Source organism: Anomaloglossus baeobatrachus, chromosome 2 (genome assembly GCF_048569485.1).
Source record: "Anomaloglossus baeobatrachus isolate aAnoBae1 chromosome 2, aAnoBae1.hap1, whole genome shotgun sequence".
In the NCBI taxonomy this organism is placed as follows: Eukaryota; Metazoa; Chordata; class Amphibia; order Anura; family Aromobatidae; genus Anomaloglossus; species Anomaloglossus baeobatrachus.
Genome location: NC_134354.1, coordinates 561,037,054 through 561,057,637, shown reverse-complemented (window position 1 = coordinate 561,057,637; position 20,584 = coordinate 561,037,054). Strand labels below are relative to the sequence as shown.

Genomic DNA, 20,584 nt, shown 5'->3' with positions numbered 1-20,584 from the left:
AGTTCATTCCATTCTAGGAATTAAAAGGCAAATGAAAAATTTCTTTCCAAACAGCATTTTTTCAATGATTAAACATATTAACGTTCTGCTCTCAACTTTCCATAACTATATTGAACTACAAGTCATCTTCACTATTTTTAATTAACCCTTTTCTTAATCATTTAGCAAGCCATTACATGATAAAAAGGGTGGAATACTTGGATAAATGTTTGCTGGATAACACGTGGAGACTTATTTGGGCTAGAGCTGCTAAGACTGCCTAAAGCCAAAGTGTACATGTTGAGTATTTGGTGAATTTTACATCAGTATTTGTAAGCCAAAGCCAGGACTGGAACAATCAGAGGAAAAGTATAATAGAAACACGTGCAGCACTTCTGTATTTATACCCTACTCCTGGTATTGGCTTAGAAATATTGGGGGTAAAAAAAAATTCACCAAATACTTAACGTATGCACGAGGGCTAAGGGTAATGATTAGTGATGATCGAGCTTGCTCAGCATTCGATTGAGCATTACTGTGCTTGAGAAGCTCAATACTCAAATTATGCATTCTGGTACACGGGCGCCATAATTGAGTCCCCACCCCACATATTTCCCCGGCCTGTGATTGGTTGGCCGCATAGCATCATTGGGTCTATATAAGAATGAGAGACGCCAGGTTTGCTGCACTGTACCCAAAAATAGTGCAGGGATTAAAAGGTGGCTTTGCACGCTACGACATCGCTAAAGTGATCTCGTTGGGGTCACGGAATTTGTGACGCACATCCGGCCACTTTAGCGATGTCGTTGCGTGTGACACCTATTAGCGATTTTGAATCGTTGCAAAAACGTTCAAAATCACTAATCGGTGACATGCCCCCCTCTTCCTAAATATCGTTGCTGCTGCAGTAACGATGTTGTTCCTCGTTCCTGCGGCAGCACACATCGCTATGTGTGACACCGCAGGAACGAAGAACCTCTCCTTACCTGTGGCTGCCGCCAATGAGGAAGGAAGGAGGTGGGCGGGATGTTCATCCCGCTCATCTCCGCCCCTCCGCTTTGATTGGGCGGCCGCTTAGTGACGTCACTGTGACGCTGAACGAACCGCCCCCCTTTGAAAGGAGACGGCTCACCGGTCACAGCAACGTCGCAGAGCAGGTATGTGCGTGTGACGCTGCCGTAGCGATAATGTTCGCTACGGCAGTGATCACCACATATCGGCCGTACGATGGGGGCGGGTGCTATCACGCTCGACATCGCTAGCATCGGCTAGCGATGTCGCAGCATGTAAAGCGGCCTGTAGGAGAGATTCTGCTGGAGAAGAGTGTGATAATACCTTGACAGTACCTGCTGATACAACAGTAAACAAACAATCCTTTCCAGGGCTAATTGAAAGCTAGTCTATTCTCTTATAATACCATTCTTATTCCGCATGTAGTGTAGGGCAGGTTTCTGGAGTAGGGGTAATGTATAGAGATGTGTGGATCCGTGGAAGTTCAGCTTCTGCAGGTTCAGATGGACCTTAGGCCTGTTTCACATGGCAGTGGAAAAAAAACAGACGTTTTTCACTGAAGTGTTCACAACTCATATGTCCCTCCGTGTGCCGTGATTCATGGCACACGTGGATTGTCCATGTGCAATCCGTGATTGCACATGGAGATAAACTCACCTGTCACCGCTCCTGCTGTCCATGGTGCTGAACTCTTCGGCTCTGCTGCGTTTCCACCCCCCGCTGCAGGTACTTCCGGGTCAGCCGTGTCTGCAGGCATGCCAGTAATTAGCCGGCTCTGAAGCAGCAGCCAGCAAAGGCTGGAAGACAAGCAGCGCTGGAGAAGACGAGTTAAAAATGCTTTTTATTTTCAGTGTCCGTGTTTTTCTGGTATGTTTTTCACGGACCACACCATTGTGTGGTCCATGGGACATCAGTGATGCCAGAAAAAAAACAGACATGTCTACGTTTGGAACACAAGGACACGTCGCACGGAGATACGGTCAGTGAAAAATCACTGATGTGTGTGCAGACCCATTGATTTTAATGGGTCTGCGTATGTCCGTGATTCTGGTACGTATAAAAACTAGCACATACACATTGACGTGTGAAACAGGCTTAAGATAAAGCTCTCTTCTGGAACCGAACCTCATTGGCAATCACTGATTGGGCAGTTCGGCCTCCGCCCACATACAGCCAGCAAGAAACAAAACACTTATGGGGGAGAGAGGGCAGAGTTTTGGTTTTACCCCCAGTGCGAGCCATTCAAACACAGCAAGCAGCCCGCACTGGGTCAAGCACAAAGGACACCCGAGCACAGCAATGCTTGCTTGAGTGGTTTGCATACGTAAAAGCACTCGAACACTGATTTTTTTTTTTGTAAAGTATGTGTTTGGTACAAGTCTGGAGAGATTTTTTTTTTTGTTTTTTTGTTTTTTTTGCTACAGAGAGTACAGAAGAAAAGAAAACGGTCATTTTCAACCTGTGCCGTATCAAGGTCAGTAGGAGCCAGGCCATAACCCGCCTGACAAGGCACATGTCATCCAAACAACTGGGTCTACAAGCATTATCTGCAGTGACCCCACTGGCCCTTCCCATGCTACGTGCTGCTCAATCTACTGTCACTGGCATGGATGCCTACTGCCCTGAACCTGCCTTTGCACTTTTGCAAGCATGTACACTTCCTTATCCTAGCTGTCTCTACCCCAGGCCTTGGAACGCAAGTAGAAATACTCAGCCACTCACACACCCAAACACTACACAACCCCATTTCCAGACTACTTGTCCTGAAAATGATGGTGTTTAGGTTTGTGGAATTTTTAAAGAGAGACCCCGCATCCCCAAGTAGGTGCTCAAGAGAAAATTAGAACCAATAAAAAGAGAGGAACTCCGGCACTCATAGAACCCCAATAAAGAAAAGATAATGATGTATTCTTATTCTTTATTTAGTGGAAGAGGTATAAAATAGTCCGTAAACAGTTTGACGTTTCGGCCCCAGGCCTTAATCAAAATCAGACCATCAGATGGATTGACACAGAATATGTGGGTTAATTCACAAGGGATTATCATCACAAAAAAACCTGCAAAAAGGCTTAGTAGTGTATGTTGTAGACAGGTTTGTGGGTTGGTTCACTGATAAATGGCATCACTATAGTATACACTGATAAATGGCATCACTATAGTATACAGCGGCCTGCCGATGGCCTAATGAGTTATATGTTAGTCCAGTATTATGACAAACAGGTCCTAATTTTAGTGTTGGAGGATGGGATTATAATGCCCAAAGTATATACAGGAATACAGTGTTAACTGTCACTAAGGCATGAGACCTCTCCATAATACGAGGCGACTACCCTCCTTCAGTCACTACATGCTTCAATACCAATAGAAATTGGTTTGTCCTGATTCCTAGACAAGACAGAGGTCAAACTCCCTCATTTCCTGCATAGTGATGTTATTAAGATTTAGGTTTTTATTCAGGTAACACTGTGATGATAATCCCTTGTGAATTAATCCACATATTCTCTGTGTCAATCCATTTGAAGGTTCGATTTTGATTAAGGCCTGGGGCCGAAACGTCAAATTGTTTACGGACTATTTAAGGCCCCGTGCGCACTAGAAAATGGAATTTTCTTAAGAAAATTCCGCAGGCTCTTAAAGATTTCTGCATCTGCAGCAAAAAAAACGCAAAAAATCTGCACCGCAATCAGCATGCGGTATGTTGCGTATTGGTGCCGATTTGGTGCGGAATTGCCGCAGGTTGTTCCCTGCGGGATTTCACAGATCTCCCCGCTCCTGCTGTCCGTGGTGCTGAAGTCTCCAGGTCGTGCTTTTGTCCCGCGCGGCTGCCTCTGGTGCTCTGCTGTTTGCGGGTCAGCTGTGCACTGCATAACTGCATATGCATGAGCCGGCCTGGAAGCAGGAGAGCAGTGTCCGGAGGCAGCCTCGCAGGAGAAGGTGAGTATAAGATAAACGTTGACTTCAGTCAGCTGATGTGGAGTGCTCCACCTGGAGTCCTCCACCTGTCACTGCAAAGCACATCAGTGAAGTCACCGCTGATCCCGGCGGCTCATTTCACTTGCGGCCTGACCCTCACAGTGAGCAGTCATGGTCTATGATGCTCACTGTGAGTGCCAGGTGTAGCAGAGCTGGAAGCGTCGTGGGACATCTTGTGGATTACGTCGGACCTGGAGGGCAGTTATTAGGGGTTAATAAAGTGGTTAAAGAGAAGGTTTTTTGTCTTTTATTTCAAATAAAGGATTTTTGGGGTGTTTGTGCTTATTTACTTTCACTTACAGTTTAGTGATGAGGGGGTGTCATATAGACGCCTGCCATCACTAAACTAGGACTTAGTGGCAGCTATGGGCTGCTGCCATTAACTCCTTCATTACCCTGATTGCCACCGCATCACGACTGTCGCATCTAATGGATGCAGCAATTCCAGGCGGCTGCTGGCTGATATTTTTAGGCTGGGGGCTCCCCATAACGTGGGGCTCCGCAGCCTGAGAATACCAGCCCCCAGCTGTGAGGCTTTATCCTGACTGGTTATCAAAATTGGGGGGGACCGCACGCTGTTTTTTTTTAAATTATTTATTTATTTTACTGTATGCTATAGACCTGCCCACCGGCGGCTGTGATTGGTTGCACTGAGACAGCTGTCGCTCAGCGTGGGGGTGTATCTGCCTGCAACCAATCACAGCCACCGGTGAGCAGGGAAGGAGTGAATACGAGATTGAATAATGAGCCGGCTCTGGAAGATGAAAGAGCCGCCGCGGGAGCAGTATGACAGCTTGCGCCTACCCCTTTCAGCCAGATTCTGTTCCCCATAAACTTTATATAGGAGCAGCATCTGGCCAGATACCGGGAATCCCGCAGCAAAACATACAGCTGTCAAAATCCGCATAGTGCGCACAGCATTTTTTTTCCCCATAGGATTTGCTGGTGAATCACTGCAGAGATGTTATGAACATTTTCTGCAGCGAAACATGCAGCAAATCCACAGGCAATCTGCGGCAAAAACCGGCAAGTGCGCAGAGGGCCTTACACCTATTCCACTAAATAAAGAATAAGAATACATCATTATCTTTGTTTTTTCTTTATTGGGGTTCTATGAGTGCCGGAGTTCCTCTCTTTTTAGGTTTGTGGACACTGAGGCTTTCCGCAACCTGGTGGAGGCGGCCATTCATCGGTACTCTGTCATAAAGCCATCAATATTTCTCCCGGTGTGCCGTCCCCACCTTACAAAAGCACGTGTCCCATAACATCACCGAGCCTTAGTTATTTTGACTAGGCTTTGCACTGCCTGCATATACTTTGCCAGTTAAATTAAGAGTATGTTCAAAATTTAACATAATATGGCATTAGAGTCTATCATGTACGTTTGTTGCTGGCTGGATTGCCATACCTCCTGGTCATTTTGGATAGGCCTCACACTGACTGCAGATCCTTTGCCTGCTTGAGAGTCATTAAAAATTGAAAATTATTGAATCAGAGTCTCTTCTGTACGTTTGTTGCTGGCTGTATTGCGATGCCTCCAGATCGATTAGATGGGCCAAACGCCTAGGTCCACACTCATTCGCTAAAGGTGACCCTACTGCTTCTTCCCTTGTGCTACGTGCTGGTCAATGCCCTGTCTAGGATGCAGGCGTGGATGCCTCCCACCCCGATACTGTCTTTGCACATTCACAAACACCATTAGGAACCATGCTCACTTCCTTGTCTTAGAGCAGCAGCATCCAGCTATCACTACCCCAGGCCTTGGAACGTAAACGGAAATAATAAACTGACAAATTTCCAGTCTGCTTACCCTGCAAATGTGTTTAGGCTTGTGGACAGTGAGGATGTCCGCAACCTGATTGTGGCAGCGGTTTCTTAGTACCTGATCCCCAACCCTCACCATTTCTCCTGCTGTGGTGTCCCCGCCTGACACAACCTCGTGTCCCATAACATCCCCCATGCGTCGTAGTCATTTTGGATAGGCATCGAACTGACTGCAGATCCTTACCAGTTTAGCTATTAATACCGCCGTTAGCTGCCTCCATAATTTAATATGCACCAGCCGTTTGGTAAGGAATGGGTAAGTTCATGTGCTGTTGATGGGGTACACATAAGTCAAGATAGTCGGGCAGGTTAAACTGTTCCTCCTGCATGATCACAACACAAAAACTCATATCCCAGACCAATCTTATTGTACCACTTAGCACGGTGATGTAAGGCAACACTCCTGAAGGGTGAACAGTGCCAAAAGGTGGTCTGTTAGTTGTCAGAGGTTTTTAAAATTATTCCAGAATTGAAATCAATGTTTCCCCTCTCCATCTCTTGATGCGTATACAATCCTTCCTTTGACTTCTAGATGGTCCTTGCAATAAGTGCATAGGCTGTACCAGGGTAGGAGGCTGAATCTTTTTACAACTGACACAAAATGTAGTCACAGGACCTCCTCTTCTGCATCTCTTGCTGCGGGTATTACAATCAGTCCTTGGAATTCTAACTAGGCTTTACACCAAGTGCATAGCCTTTCCCAGTTTTGGAGTCAGACTCTTTGTACCGTAATATTGTACCATGACTGAATCAGTCTCTCCTCTACATCTCTTCCTGGCTATATTCAAGTCTCTCCTCTTACTATTTGGCAGCCCTTGCACTTAGTGCATAAACATTAACAGTCTAGGAGTCCCACTTCTTAAAGATGGTCAAAAAATGTTGTCAGAGGCCAGCCTCTACGTGTATTCCAGGGGGTATTGCAGTTCCTCTTCCTAATTTTTGTCAGCCCTTGCACTTAGTGCATAGCATTTATGAGCATAGCAGGCCCACTAGCTAACCATTTTCTGAATGAGTATGAGGCCCTCCTTTATGTCTAATACAGGGTATATGAGAGTCCCTCTTCTTTTTAATTCTTGCACTGTCCGCATAGACTTGTGAGTTTCAGAGTCCCTCCTTCATAAATTAAATAGGATGTGTCTGACCATGTCACACACACCACATTCTCAGATAAGGTAGTAAAATGTTAAAATTACATTTACCGGTGACTACCGGAGAGTGCAGTTTTATTTCCCCCTATACCGCATACATCAAACTCTGGCCAGAGGCACAAATCTGACCCGCAGGACAATTTTATTTTGGCCAGCAATGCTATTATGTATGAAGGGATACGTGGGGCACACTGTTTTGTACGAAGAACTATTTGGAGCCCATTAATCTGTTTGGAGGACTATGTGGAGTATGAGGACTAATGGGCCCCAGCCCATTATTTTGTATGGAGGGCTTTTTGGGACCCATTTGGGATTCTGTATGGAGGGCCATGTGGGGCCCATTATTCAGTATGGAGGACCTGTAACTAAGTTGGACCACGACTTTGTCCAAGTTTTTAATTTTAGCCCTCTGTGTATTTGAATATGACATCCCTGCTGTATACTATGTCATCTACTGTAGTCATAGGCGACAGGGAAATTCAGGGAGCAACGGCTATTAAGGCTATGTTTAGGTGTTACATTTTTGTAGTATTTTTATGGCAGCGTTTTTTAATGCATTTGATGCAAATTTAAAGGTGATTTTACAGTAGAACAAAAGGTATGAGATTTCATAAAGCTAATGCACACGATTGTTTATTTTGCCTAACAAATGGGAAATTGCTGTGTTTTTGAAACAACATTAAGTGTGGCTATAGCCAAAGGGATGAAGGAGGCAGTTTTTCTCTTTAGTTAAATTTGCCTTAAAAATATGTCATTATACAGGAAAGAATGTATCCTAACTAGGGATGATCGAATACCTCAAATATTTGGCTTCGCGAATATTTTCCGAATAGGTCGCCACTATGCGAATATTCGCGAATATTCAATGCGCAATGTAAGTCTATGGGAAACCCGAATAACAACTATTTGGAACTATTCGGGCTTCCCATAGACTTACATTGCACATCGAATATTCGCATAGCGGCGACCTATTCGTCGGATATTCGCGAAGCAGAATATTTGAGGTATTCGATCATCCCTAATACTAACATTTAGTCGATTAAAATTATATTATCGTCGGTTTTGTGCATTTTCTTGTGAGTCCATTTAAAAGGCGTAACACTCTTACAATATTGTTTTCAGCAGCGACTTGGGAGTCAGAGATACCGATATGTCCATGGATCTTCCCCATGCTGTTCCCATTCCATTTCAGTGACGTTTGCATCCATTTCAGTGATTTTTAGCCCCCCCCCCTCAGACCTCCTGTGGGGTCTACCAGAAAATTACTCGAATTTCCAACTGACTTCCTTTATGCTCATTACTCGAGGCAAACACCTGAGCATTAGCAATTGCTTGGCTCGAGTAATGAGCATTTTAGTGCTCGTCCTTCACTATTAATGATTTACTCAAGTAGAGCATGTCAGATGCTTGACCAGAGTATCAAGTATAATGCAAGACAATTATTGGGCAGTTTGGCTCTCCGCTCACATACATCCACCCATAAACAGAGCATTTCAGGGGGTAGGGCGGGCTGTGGTTTTGGTTTTTTTTTCTAAAGACAGAATTCAAACACATTGTTTTTACCCCATTCAGTTGCCATTCACAGACTGCAAGTGGCTTTCACTGGGGTGCCAGCTCGATGACTAACGACACATCTGAGCACCCACAATGCTCGGCCAAGTAACGAGTGTACCCGAGCACCCTGAAGCTTGATCGAGTATCGAGCAGTAGCAGGAACGCTAGCTCATTATTAATAAGTGTATGTGCACACTTTCAGTATTTGCAGCAGATTTTAATGTTGCCCATACTGATGGTAGGAAAAATAGTTTGTTAGTTGTGTAAGGCTACATGCGCACACTGCAGTATTGTTGTCACAAAAAACTACACCTTGCCCCAGAGAGCCTGAAAATGGTAATTAAAGAAAAAAAAAAACCTCTTGTAATGAATTTGCGCTTTTGGTGCGTTTTTTTAAATCCGATTTTGATGGGGTTTTTTGTGAAAATTATAGTGATGGGCGGACCAGACTGAAGTCTTACCCCCGCTGGTTGAAAGGTACACGAGTGATGGACCCGGGTCGGAATTAAAGAAAAAAATAATAAAGCGAGCTCGCTATACTTACCAAATTACAGACACGGCTGTACACTGCTTCCAAAGCCGCTCATTCTTCTTTCGGGTCCGCTCATTAACACTAGAACTACTGAGGTAGTCATTTTGACTACTTTGCACCATGTATTTCTATATAGGTGTCACGAGTCCAGTAGTTCTAGTGTTAAGCACATGCATATTTTCACTGATTCCACCACCCACTGCCATCTGTGATTGGTTGCAGTCAGTCATGCTATTTATTAACTATTTTGTGTGACATAGCTTTCTGGTTGAAGGGCATAAAAATTGAAAGTTTGAAAATTGAGAATTTTCAAAGTATTCAATATTTTCACAACTAAAAGCAAAAAATATTGTCTTACGTTTGCCACTATCAAGAAGTACAATATGTCACGAAAAAAATCTCAGAATCACTGGGATATGTTGAACCTGTCAAGGTGACATTGGTCAGAATTGAAAAAATGGTCTGGTTATGAAGGAGATTACTGTTTCCCCGAAAATAAGACTCTGTCTTATATTATTTTTTGCCCCGAAAAATGTGCTAGGGCTTATTCTCGGGGAAACACGGTTGGGGGTAAATTTACTCCCCCCAGGAAAATCATACTTAAACCGTCTGCGTCGCTCCCAGGTCCTGCTGCGATCTTCAGTGGGCGCTCCAAAGCAAGTATGCTCCGCACAGTCCTCCCCTGCTTCTGGCTGACACTCACATACATCAGATTGTGCACATACGCACAATCACACATAAGATCACACACAATCACCAGTATTGGTGGATGTGGTAAGCATCTGTGTGCAATCTGATGTGTTTGTGTACGTTCCACTGCGGGTCCTCCTGCCGTTCGGTGTCTGGCGAGTATGATTGCAGGATCTTCTGTCTTCTCTCTTTTGGCTTTCTATAATGAAGTGTCCTGCAGTATCTAACTTTTTTAGCTGCATGGACAATTCTTTATTGAACCACGACTAGGGCTTAGGCTATGTGCCCACGTGTGTGCACTCTGCAGCGCAGCGTAAAATCACTGCATGTCCGCTTCAGAGCACAGCTGAAAAGCTCAGTTCTGAAACTTTGCCGACTGCAGAATTCGTGCGCTCTGGATGCTGCCTCTCCCTATAGACAGAATGGACACAGCATGCAAAGCGCACAAAAGAAGTGACATGTTGCTTTTTAGAACGCAGTGATTTGGCAGCATGCAAATCGCTGCGTTCTAAAACGCCACGTGGGCATGGATTATGCACAATCTTCATAGATTGTGCAGGGGACGCAGGACGCATGCAGTTACGCTGCGGTGCAGAACGCAGTTAGTTCATGGGTTACAGCGACAGTTATTAAAGAAAAAACTTTGTCTCACTTTGCAATAAACCTCGTCTTTACACCTATTATAACTAGGAGAAATTGCACAACTAACTAGGCTGTAAATCTATTGTACTATAGAACATATCTTGGGAATTATGACAAAGGCTAGTCAGGGCACTTATTTTTCCTCAGTAACCTTAAACTACAAAACAGTCCCGGTAACCAATATGATGCAAGCATGTGTGGTTTATAGGAAGGAAAAATCTGGGGAAATGACCACCTTAAAAAACTAATCCCGACATTCACTTCCATGCTCCGCCGACGCAGCATAAGGGTAAGTTCACACAGTGCGTTTTTCGCGGCGTTTTTGCGCGTTTTTGCTCAGAAAACTGCATGACTTTGCTTCCCCAGCAAAGTCTATGAGTTTTCATTTTTGCTGTCTGCACACAGCGTTTTTTTTAGCTGCATTTTTGTGGTGCCCACAAAAACGCAGCATGTCAATTTTTGCGTTTTTCACCCATTGAGTTCAATGAGATGTTCAAAAACACAATGAAAAAATACAAATTGCAAATATAGCTATTCTATGACTAAAAACGCAGCTATAAAACACAAGGCGTGGGTAGTAAAATGACATGTAAAGGAAGAGGATTCCTTCTGTTGGTAAACACAGAAGCGTGAATCCTCCCCGGTACCGCCACTTCCACCTCCCGTCCTGCGCCATGTCCGCTCCCGTGCGGCGCCATGTCCGGGCGGGAGGTGGAATTAGCTGTGAAATCAAAAGTGAACAGTAGAAAAAAAAAATGGCACACTCACCTGTCTGCAGACTCCCGATGCCAGGTCCGCTCCCAGCTCCTCTTCCCGATACCACCACCCCCGCTCCGGCTGTGTGCCGATGGCTGCAGGCCCTGGCGGTGATCACCTGATGCGGTCACCTGACGCATCAGCTGATCGCAAGTCTCGTGGTGACACCGGCTTCTACCGCCCGACTTAAACTATCAGTTGATGCCGTCAGGAGACTTCATCAGCTAATTACCGGCAGCTCCTGCAGAGATCGGACGGGAGTCTGCACATGAGTATTTTTTTTTTTGCACTGATGCATCAGCTGATTGTATAAACGGCTTTTATACAATCAGCTGATGTGTGATGTGATTCACGTCCTTGAACCTGACACATCATCTGATTGGTATGCATTCTAGCCAACCGATCAGATGATCTTGGATCCGGATTGGATGGCGCGGGACCCTTGACCTAGGATTACTGCGGAGGGGGGGTTCTTTATTTCAATAAAGATGGAGTCACTAATTGTGTTGTTTTATTTCTAATAAAAATATTTTTCTCTGTGTTGTGGTTTTTTTTATCTTTACTAGAAATTCCATGTCTAATATTGGCGTGACACCATGAATTTCGGGCTTAGGGCCAGCTGATAATATACAGCTAGCCCTAACCCCATCATTACCCAACGAGCCACCCGGCATCAGGGCAGCTGGAAGAGTTGGATACAGCGCCAGAAGATGGAGCTTCTATGAAAGCGCCATTTTCTGGGGTGGCTATGGACTGCAATTCGCAGTGGGGGTGCCCAGAAAGCTTGGGCACTCTGCACTGCGGATTCCGATCCCCAGCTGCCTAGTTGTAGCTGGCTAGACTCAAAAATTGGGCGAAGCCCACGGCGGTTTTTTTTTTTTATTTCATGAAATTCATGAAATAATTAAAAAACAAAGGGCTTCCCTATATTTTTGGTTCCCAACCGGGTACAAATAGGCAGCTGGGGGTTGGGGGCAGCCTGTACCTGCCTGCTGTACCTGGCAAGCATACAAAAATATGGCGAAGCCCACGTCATTTTTTGGGGGGACAAAAAACTCCTGCATACAGTCCTGGATGGAGGATGCTGAGCCTTGTAGTTCTGCAGCTGCTGTCTGCTATCCTGAATACACTATTGGATGGTAAAAACGCATGCGTTTGACGCATTTTTTTGCCACGGGTGTGTTTTTGTGCGTTTTTTGCCATAAAAAACGCACAAAAACTCTCCGTCAAAAGAACGCAGTGTGTGAACTTAGCCTAAGGCTATGTGCGCACGTTGCGTTTTTTGACGCTGCGTTTTTGGCCGCTAAAAATGTACAAAAACGCATAAAAATGCAACCACGCACCGGTAAAAACGCATGCATTTTTACCGCATTTTGGTGTGTTTTTGGCTGCGTTTTGCAGCGTTTTTGATCTCTGCGTTTTTCCAATGCATTGCATGGGGGAAAAACGCAGGAAAGAATTGACATCTCCATTTTTTTTTTTTATGCTCAAAAACGCAGCTTAAAATAAGTTGTGTGCGAACAGCAAAAATGAAAACTCAGCCTTTGCTGGGGAAGCAAAGTCATGCAGATTTGAGCCCAAAATACACCCAAAAAACGCGCAAAAAAACGCACTGTGCGCACATAGCCTAAATGCTCTGATGAGCAACTCAAGAAATTTCTAGCCACTCAAAAGGACTCAGATATTGAACAGTAATGTCAGGAAAACAGCCAATGATTGGCTGCAGCATTCACACGTAAACCAAGAAAGGGAAAAATAGCAGAAACATTGATGCTGGATTGTTGGAAAATTCTATAGAGGAGTAGTTTGGGGGATTTTTTTTTCCTTTTTTTTATATATCATTTGTAGCTCCTTTTTTATTTTTTTCCAGAAAAATTATAATCCCTTAAAAGGGAATCTGTCAGCAGGACTTCACCCCCCAAACTACTTATAGACTCATGCAGCTCCTTAATAGACTAGTCCTGCATTAACTTTACATGGCTAGTTTCTCTGTAAGGCCGGGTACACATATGCGGCGCACGCCAGTACAGTGTATACAGTACACTGGCATGGCAACAAGCGCCGGTCACATGCTGTCATGTGACTGGAGCATGTGACCCAGATGTTGCGGCGCTGCCACTGTACTGTATCAGTGTACTGGCGTGCGCCGCATCCGTCAAAACGGCAAAAAGCCGAATATGTGTTCCCAGCCTTAACGAGAAATCAGCGCTTGAATTGATATGCAAAGGAGGTTGGAGGTCTGTGGTTGATTTGAAGTCTCAGTCACTCCAGCTCTATTCACGGCGCAGCACTAGTTCCTCCTGCTTGTGTGAAAGCATCTATGCCAGGGGTCTTAAACAAACGGACCGTGAGACACATGCAGCACCTGAGTCTGCCTCATGCGGCACACAGGCAATATAGACCCCTTGACAATTGCGGCGCTGTCCAGGGGGCGCCGACATCAGCGCTTTATTGTAGTTCAATGTGCTTTCTTGGAATCACATTCAATTGAAGTGTATTGCCAGCGCCAATCAGAGACAAGCTCACAGCACAGCTATACCAATGCCAGGCAATCAGAAGCCAACAGCTGACGTCTGCATTCTCTACTTTTAAAAAAAAATATATTAAATATGAATGTCACTTTTGCAGCCAACGCCCGCTGCAAGCTGCATATGGCAGCCTGTAATCAGCATTAGGCTACAGTCACACTAATGTATGGCATCTGATGCGAGAACACCGGATGTGATAGGCTAATGACCCTCAGCTCCCGCTGTGCTGTGAGCATAAGCAGAGTGTCATGCAACTGTGATCCGATCGGATCACAGCTGCGAAGGAGAGGGAGAACGTAATATCTCCAGCACCTCCATTGTCAGTCTGTGCGCATAGCACACTGCACTTGGACGTTATCAGAGTGCAGTCCGATGTTTCACTTGCAACTATAGAACTGCGAGTTATCAGAGACTCGCAGATCTGAGCTGCAGCTTTGTCTGAAATAGAGCAAAGAGCAATGAGAGATTTTCTCACATTACATTTGTGCAAGTCATTTGCCAGTGTGACTCTAGCCTTACCGAGTAGCCAAGCTTACATATCGTTGCCATATAAAGGGTATATAACATGTCTCTCAGAGACTACGGGTAGCTCTGTACTGTGGAGACATGCCATCAATTTCTCACATGCAAACACAGAATAGGTTTACACATAATCCTCAGGCACGGCTGGCACCTCCGCGCGGGCCGGCACGGCTGGCACCTCCGCGCGGGCCGGCACGGCTGGCACCTCCGCGCGGGCCGGCACGGCTGGCACCTCCGCGCGGGCCGGCACGGCTGGCACCTCCGCGCGGGCCGGCACGGCTGGCACCTCCGCGCGGGCGAGGACTCTCCAGTCTTCAGACCAGCCCTGGACTCCTCACCAGCCTATAAAGAATGAAGGTCATGTGTCATGAAGGTGATTTGTGAGAAAACCTCTTCCACAGGCTGTAAGGTGAAGCTTCACTCTGACACCAGGGAACACTGCTTGTCAGCTGACCTCAGAGTGGGCGCGAACCCCTGAGCCCAGCACACAGACACCTGCCCAAGTACATGGATACGCGCCGCTTTCTCCTCACCTGCCCCTTTCTCAGCACTTTGTGCACGTCTATTAGGACCCTGAGCGCCGCCATCCTTGTCAGTAAAGTGCACGCTTGTCCTTTCCCTTCTATGCTATGGGCGGAGCTTCAGGGCAAGTGACAAATGAAAAGCCTAGAACACACGGCGCCAGCCTCTCCTCTTCGCGCATGCGCAGATCTTTATGCTCGTACATGAGGTGATTGGCGCGGCAGCCTCTGTCCTGTGTGACCCGCACATCACCTGCCTCTACACACACATTTAGTTTGACGTAAGAGACACGTGCACTGGAGCGGTCATGTGACTGCGCAGCTATACCTAGCGATCCGTGCGCGGGAGAGGACAGTGTGACCGGCTGACGTGTGTGGAGGTTCTGCTGCTGCTCCAGGAAGGGGCGCTGCTCTCTAGCTGTCTATAGCTAGGACAGAAATGGGCTGACTGCTCTGCAGTGGATGTGCCGTCACCTTACATGTGGGGTCCATCCATGGATGGGCAAATGGGAACTGCCAACTCTTGTACGTAGAGTAGTGTGCCTTGCCCCATCACACCTGCAGCTGCTCCATGTAGACCAGGGGTGGGGAACCTTTTTTCTGTCGGGGGCCATTTGGAAATTTCTACCAACCTTCGGGGGCCGCACAAAATTATCAATGTTTAAATGACCCTGCTATATTGGGTGAAGCAATTAATTAACTGGGGGCATGGGGCTGGGGGCACAGACACCACTGGAGGGGCTGGGGGCACAGACACCATTGGAGGGGCTGGGGGCACAGACATCACTGTGGGGGAGGCACAGACATCACTGTGGGGGAGGCACAGACATCACTGTGGGGGAGGCACAGACATCACTGTGGGGGAGGCACAGACATCACTGTGGGGGAGGCACAGACATCACTGGGGGGGAGCTGCACACAGGACTGGGGGGGAGCTGCACACAGGACTGGGGGGGAGCTGCACACAGGACTGGGGGGAGCTGCACACAGGACTGGGGGGGAGCTGCACACAGGACTGGGGGGGAGCTGCACACAGGACTGGGGGGGAGCTGCACACAGGACTGGGGGGGAGCTGCACACAGGACTGGGGGGGAGCTGCACACAGGACTGGGGGGAGCTGCACACAGGACTGGGGGGGAGCTGCACACAGGACTGGGGGGGAGCTGCACACAGGACTGGGGGGGTGCACACAGGACTGGGGGGGTGCACACAGGACTGGGGGGGATGCACACAGGACTGGGGGGGGTGCACACAGGACTGGGTGATGGGCTGCACATAGGATTGTGTGGGCGTGCACACAGGACATTGGGGGGCTGCACACAGGACTGGGGGAGGGGTGCACACAGGTTTGGGGGGGTGCAAACAGGACTACTGGGTGATGGGCTGCACACAGGACTGGGGGAGGGGTGCACACAGGACATTGGGGGGCTGCACACAGGACTGGGGGAGGGGTGCACACAGGACATTGGGGGGCTGCACACAGGACTGGGGAGGGGTGCACACAGGACATAGGGGGGCTGCACACAGGACTGGGGGAGGGGTGCACACAGGACATTGGGGGGCACACTGCGCTGAGAGTTTCATGCAACTCTGGGGGAGAAGGTTTACAGAACTGGTGTGGGGAGGCACAAAGCATTGGGCAGGGCACATAGCAGCAGAGGGTCGGCGCTGGACTCACAGCAGCATTGCACTCACATCACCGGAGTGCAGGAGCCGGACACACTGCATCAGAAGGAGAAGGCAGACACTGATCTCCGGAGGGCAGGGGGCGGACACACAAGGCTGGAAGCTGAGGCTGCTGTGGACCCGCCCACAATTGGCACTGGCCGACGGGAGAACACATTGCAGCACAAACAGCAATGTGTGGATTTAAAGGGCCGGCGGCAGCAAACTGTGGTGACAGCACCAGCACTGCCTCCCCCGGGAATCTGCCCGGGGGCCACATAAAAGGTCATGGCGGGCCGCATGCGGCCCGCGGGCCGGAGGTTCCCCACCCCTGATGTAGACAGTGATTAGCTAAGACTGGAACACCCCTTTAAGGGTATTATGGTTCATTAAAGGCAATCTGTCACTAGGTTTTTGCCACCAAATGTGAGAGCAGCATAACATAGGAGCAGAGATCCTGATTCCAGCGGTGTGTTACTGGGCAACTTAGTATAGTTTTGATAAAATCACAGTTTAATCAGCAGTAGATTATCATTAGAAGGCTATTGTGCATGCTGCAGGTAGTCTAGCATATTCATCAGCTCTGTATGACTGCTAGATCTGCAGCAGAGAAAACATTGATTTTATCAAAATGACAGCAAACTGCTCAGTAAGTGACACATCGCTGGACTCGGTGTCTGCACCTATATTATGCTAGTCTCACATGAGGTAGCAAAAACTTTGTGACAGATTCCCTTTAAAGAAGACCTGTATTGAGGATAGAAGTGTCTCATGTTTTCCCTTATTTTCTTTCCACTGCTCCCTTGAGTATGCCTGATTGTCACACGGTGTCTGGCTCTAAACTTGCCGAGTGTCATGGGGGCATCTGACGTTCTCACTGCAGAATCTGACACTCCTCGCTATGCATTCTTCAGTGCTTCTTAGTTGCACAGACAGGCTTGGGCATCGAGAAATTGAGTGCTCATTAGTGATCGGTCTTGCAGGAGTTAAATCTCTGCTAACCTGCTGGTTACCTTTTGGATCCCATGTTGCGGGAGACCTATCACAGTTACTCCCTGCTTTTTTATGATGGTGGGGCCTGTCTTCCCATGCCAACTATAGCGTTTGCTAAACCAGTCCGTGTGCTGTTGTGTTCCTGTTGCTAGTTATTTATTGCATGCTGCCCCGTGTGATGTGGAAATCCTCTCATCGTCTGGTTATTTATTTCCTCCTTATCACGTATTGTTTTATATCTCCGTGTGTGTTAGCTGTGTAATAGTTTTTTTTGTTTCCCTGTTTGTCTTTATCTGTGTGTCGAACCACTCCTGTCCCGGTCCTCCCCTGGGTTGGGGGAGATCGAGTATTAAATCAAGGTTGGCCAGCAGCAGGGCAATTAAGGCGGCCCAGACATCTTCACCATTACAGGTATCTCTGGGATTAGGGACAGCTAGGGCCCCCTAGTCTGAGGGCCAGTCTAGGAGCCCTGGTCCCCTGTTATCCCCTCATACCCCGTGACACTAATCTTCACTATACTGATACAGAGATATAGGGCTTTTCTTTATCGTTCCTATGGGAGACCCAGACATTGGGTGTATAGCTTCTGCCTCCGGAGGACACACAAAGTACTACACTAAAAAAGTGTAGCTCCTCCCTCTGAGCATATACACCCCCTGGATATCCAAATCTAGCCAGTTCATTGCTTTGTGTTCAGGAGGCATACATCCACACATACATTCTCATCTGATTTTTCATTTTTGGAAAGTTTTTGAAGAAAAGCGGGTCCAAGCCTGGACTCCCGGCATGTCCCTTCTCACCCCACTGTGTCGGCGGTGTTGTTAAGGTTGATTCCAGGGCTGGAGCCTTACATGCCGCGCTCCTTCACCATCCCTCGGGCTCTGGCTTGAAGTGGGAGCCAGCACGGTTCTCCCTGCTTTGCAGGGGGCCGGTCTCCATCCGCAGCCCTTCAGGATCCTGCTGGACGGAGCACTCATCCCCAGGGACTTGAAACCCTGCGTCTCACAAGCTAAGTATCTGAGACGTTTATGTTCGGGGGGTCCCTTGTACTTTATTGTTGGGGAGAGCGTGCTGTGTAACTGTTCTGACATTTCCGGCCGGTTCTCTGGTTGTCACCTGAGAACCGCGCCGATGGAGCCTGCGCGCCGGCCGCATCGCCTAAAATTTAGGCCCCGGCTTCGCCTGAGGCCTAGTTTCGATTTCACTGCCCTTGCATGTCAATCATGCAGAGGGACAGTGCGGCTCCGCCCAGCGGCCGTTTGGCACAGGGGAGGGACACTCCTCTCTGAGTAAATGTCCCCTCCCCTGTAAATCTCCTTGGCCCTCCAGATCCCGCTCTCAGAGTAGGTCCCGCCCCCTCTCCTCGCTCCGGCGCCATTTTATCAGCGTTCTCTCAGCGATCGGCGCTGGCTGCAGCATCCCTGCTAATCTGTCTGGGGGTCCGGGCTGTGGGATCTGGAGGGCACACAAACGGTCTGGTAAGCCACAACCTCCGGTTGTGGACCTGTTTATATACTCTCTGGGGGTCATTCTGGCTCAGAGCCCCCACTTCAGCAGCATGTCTCACACAAGGAGCAAGGCTGTACGCAATATGCACTGCATGTAAGCTCGTGCTGCCTGAACTGAGCACATATCCACATTGTGATGCCTGCTCTAACCTGACAATGCCTTAGCCTGGAATCGCACCCACAGTGGTCCCTCCGGCTGCTCCGGCTCCGGTGGCTGAACCCCCGGCTTGGGTAGAATCCTTCTCTAGGTCAATCTCCCAGTCTTTTGCCGACTCCATGGGACAGCTGTCCTGGACTTTGCTGAACATGCATCAGCCCCCTTCACAGGGCGCCTCTGCTGCTAGGGCTCTCTCAGCGGAGCTCACAGAGGATTCTTCATCTGGTCCCAGACCCCATCCTCCTAAGAGGAGACGCAGGGCTCCCTCTCTTTCCTCGTCCCGCGGCTCTGATTCAAGAGCTGACTCGCAGGACGAGGAGGATGCCGTTACTGGGGGCTCGGAGGCGGCCTCCATGTGCCCCATTGATCTGTCCGAAAGTGACTCAGATGTTAGTGATTTGATTGCGTCCATTAATTCAGTACTGGACCTCAATCCGCCAGTATCAGAGGAGCAACCCTCTCTGGCAGAAAAGCACCAGTTTACCTTGCCTAAGAGGACAAGGAGTGTGTTCTTTAACCACTCCAGTTTTCAGGCTACTGTGACCAAGCCTAGGGCCTGTCCTGACAAACGCTTTCCAAAGCGTGGTTCTGATGACCGTTTTCCCTTTCCACCAGAGGTGGTCAAGGAGTGGGCTCATTCACCAAAGGTAGACCCTCCGGTGTCTAGACTCTCAGCCCGGACAGTTGTATCAGTGGCTGATGGCACCTCTCTTAAAGATTCCACTGACCGCCAGGTTGACCTTCTGGCCAAATCTGTATATGAGGCGGCAGGGGCCTCGTTCTCCCCATCTTTTGCAGCAGTGTGGGCTCTCAAAGCCATCTCTGCTTTTCTAGAGGAGATGCATTCCCTCACCAGGGAATCTATGCCCGAAATGGTTGCCCTAACTTCTCAAGCTTCAGCTTTTTCATCCTATGCCATGTCTGCCATGCTGGAAGCTTCTCACCGCACTGCGGTGGCTTCGGCTAATTCCCTCGCTATCCGCAGGATCTTGTGGCTTCGAGAGTGGAAGGCAGACGCTTCTTCAAAGAAGTACCTTGCTGGGCTCCCTTTTGCTGGGTCCAGGCTGTTCGGTGAACAACTGGATGAAATTATTAAGGAAGCTACTGGCGGGAAGAGTACTACCATGCCACACACTAAAACCAGGAAACCTGTCCAGGGCAGGAACCAGTCGAGGTTTCGTTCCTTTCGTTCCTCCAACTGGTCGTCCTCTAAGCCCTCGGCCTCGTCCACTAACTCAGCCAAGGACCAAAAACCCAACTGGCGCACAAAGCCGCGTCCTCAAAAGACCGCAGGAGCTGCTGCCACTAAGGCAGCCTCCTCTTGACTATCTGGCCGCGCCAGCAACGTCCTTGGTCAGTGGCAGGCTCTCCCACTTTGGCGACGTATGGTTTCAACACGTCTCCGATCAGTGGGTGCGGGATATCATCTCCCACGGCTACAGGATAGAATTCTCTTCCAGCCCGTCAAACAGATTTTTTCTGTCAACTCCCCCCTGCTCCAAGGCCGCCGCCTTCTCTCAGGCCGTGGCATCCTTGCAGGCCAACGGAGTAATTGTACCGGTTCCCGCCCGGGAACGGTTC

General features: G+C 48.3%; 1 protein-coding gene across 1 annotated transcript in view; it reads right to left on the bottom strand.

The window, feature by feature from the left end:
* PCCA (propionyl-CoA carboxylase subunit alpha) overlaps nucleotides 1-14,799 on the bottom strand; it is a 926,251-nt gene extending 911,452 nt beyond the window's left edge. The window contains exon 1 of the mRNA XM_075336705.1: nucleotides 14,693-14,799. Within this exon, the coding sequence (XP_075192820.1) occupies nucleotides 14,693-14,746 (54 nt within the window). The 5' untranslated portion in view covers nucleotides 14,747-14,799. The remainder of the gene's footprint in view (nucleotides 1-14,692) is intronic.
* Nucleotides 14,800-20,584: the final 5,785 nt, after the last annotated feature.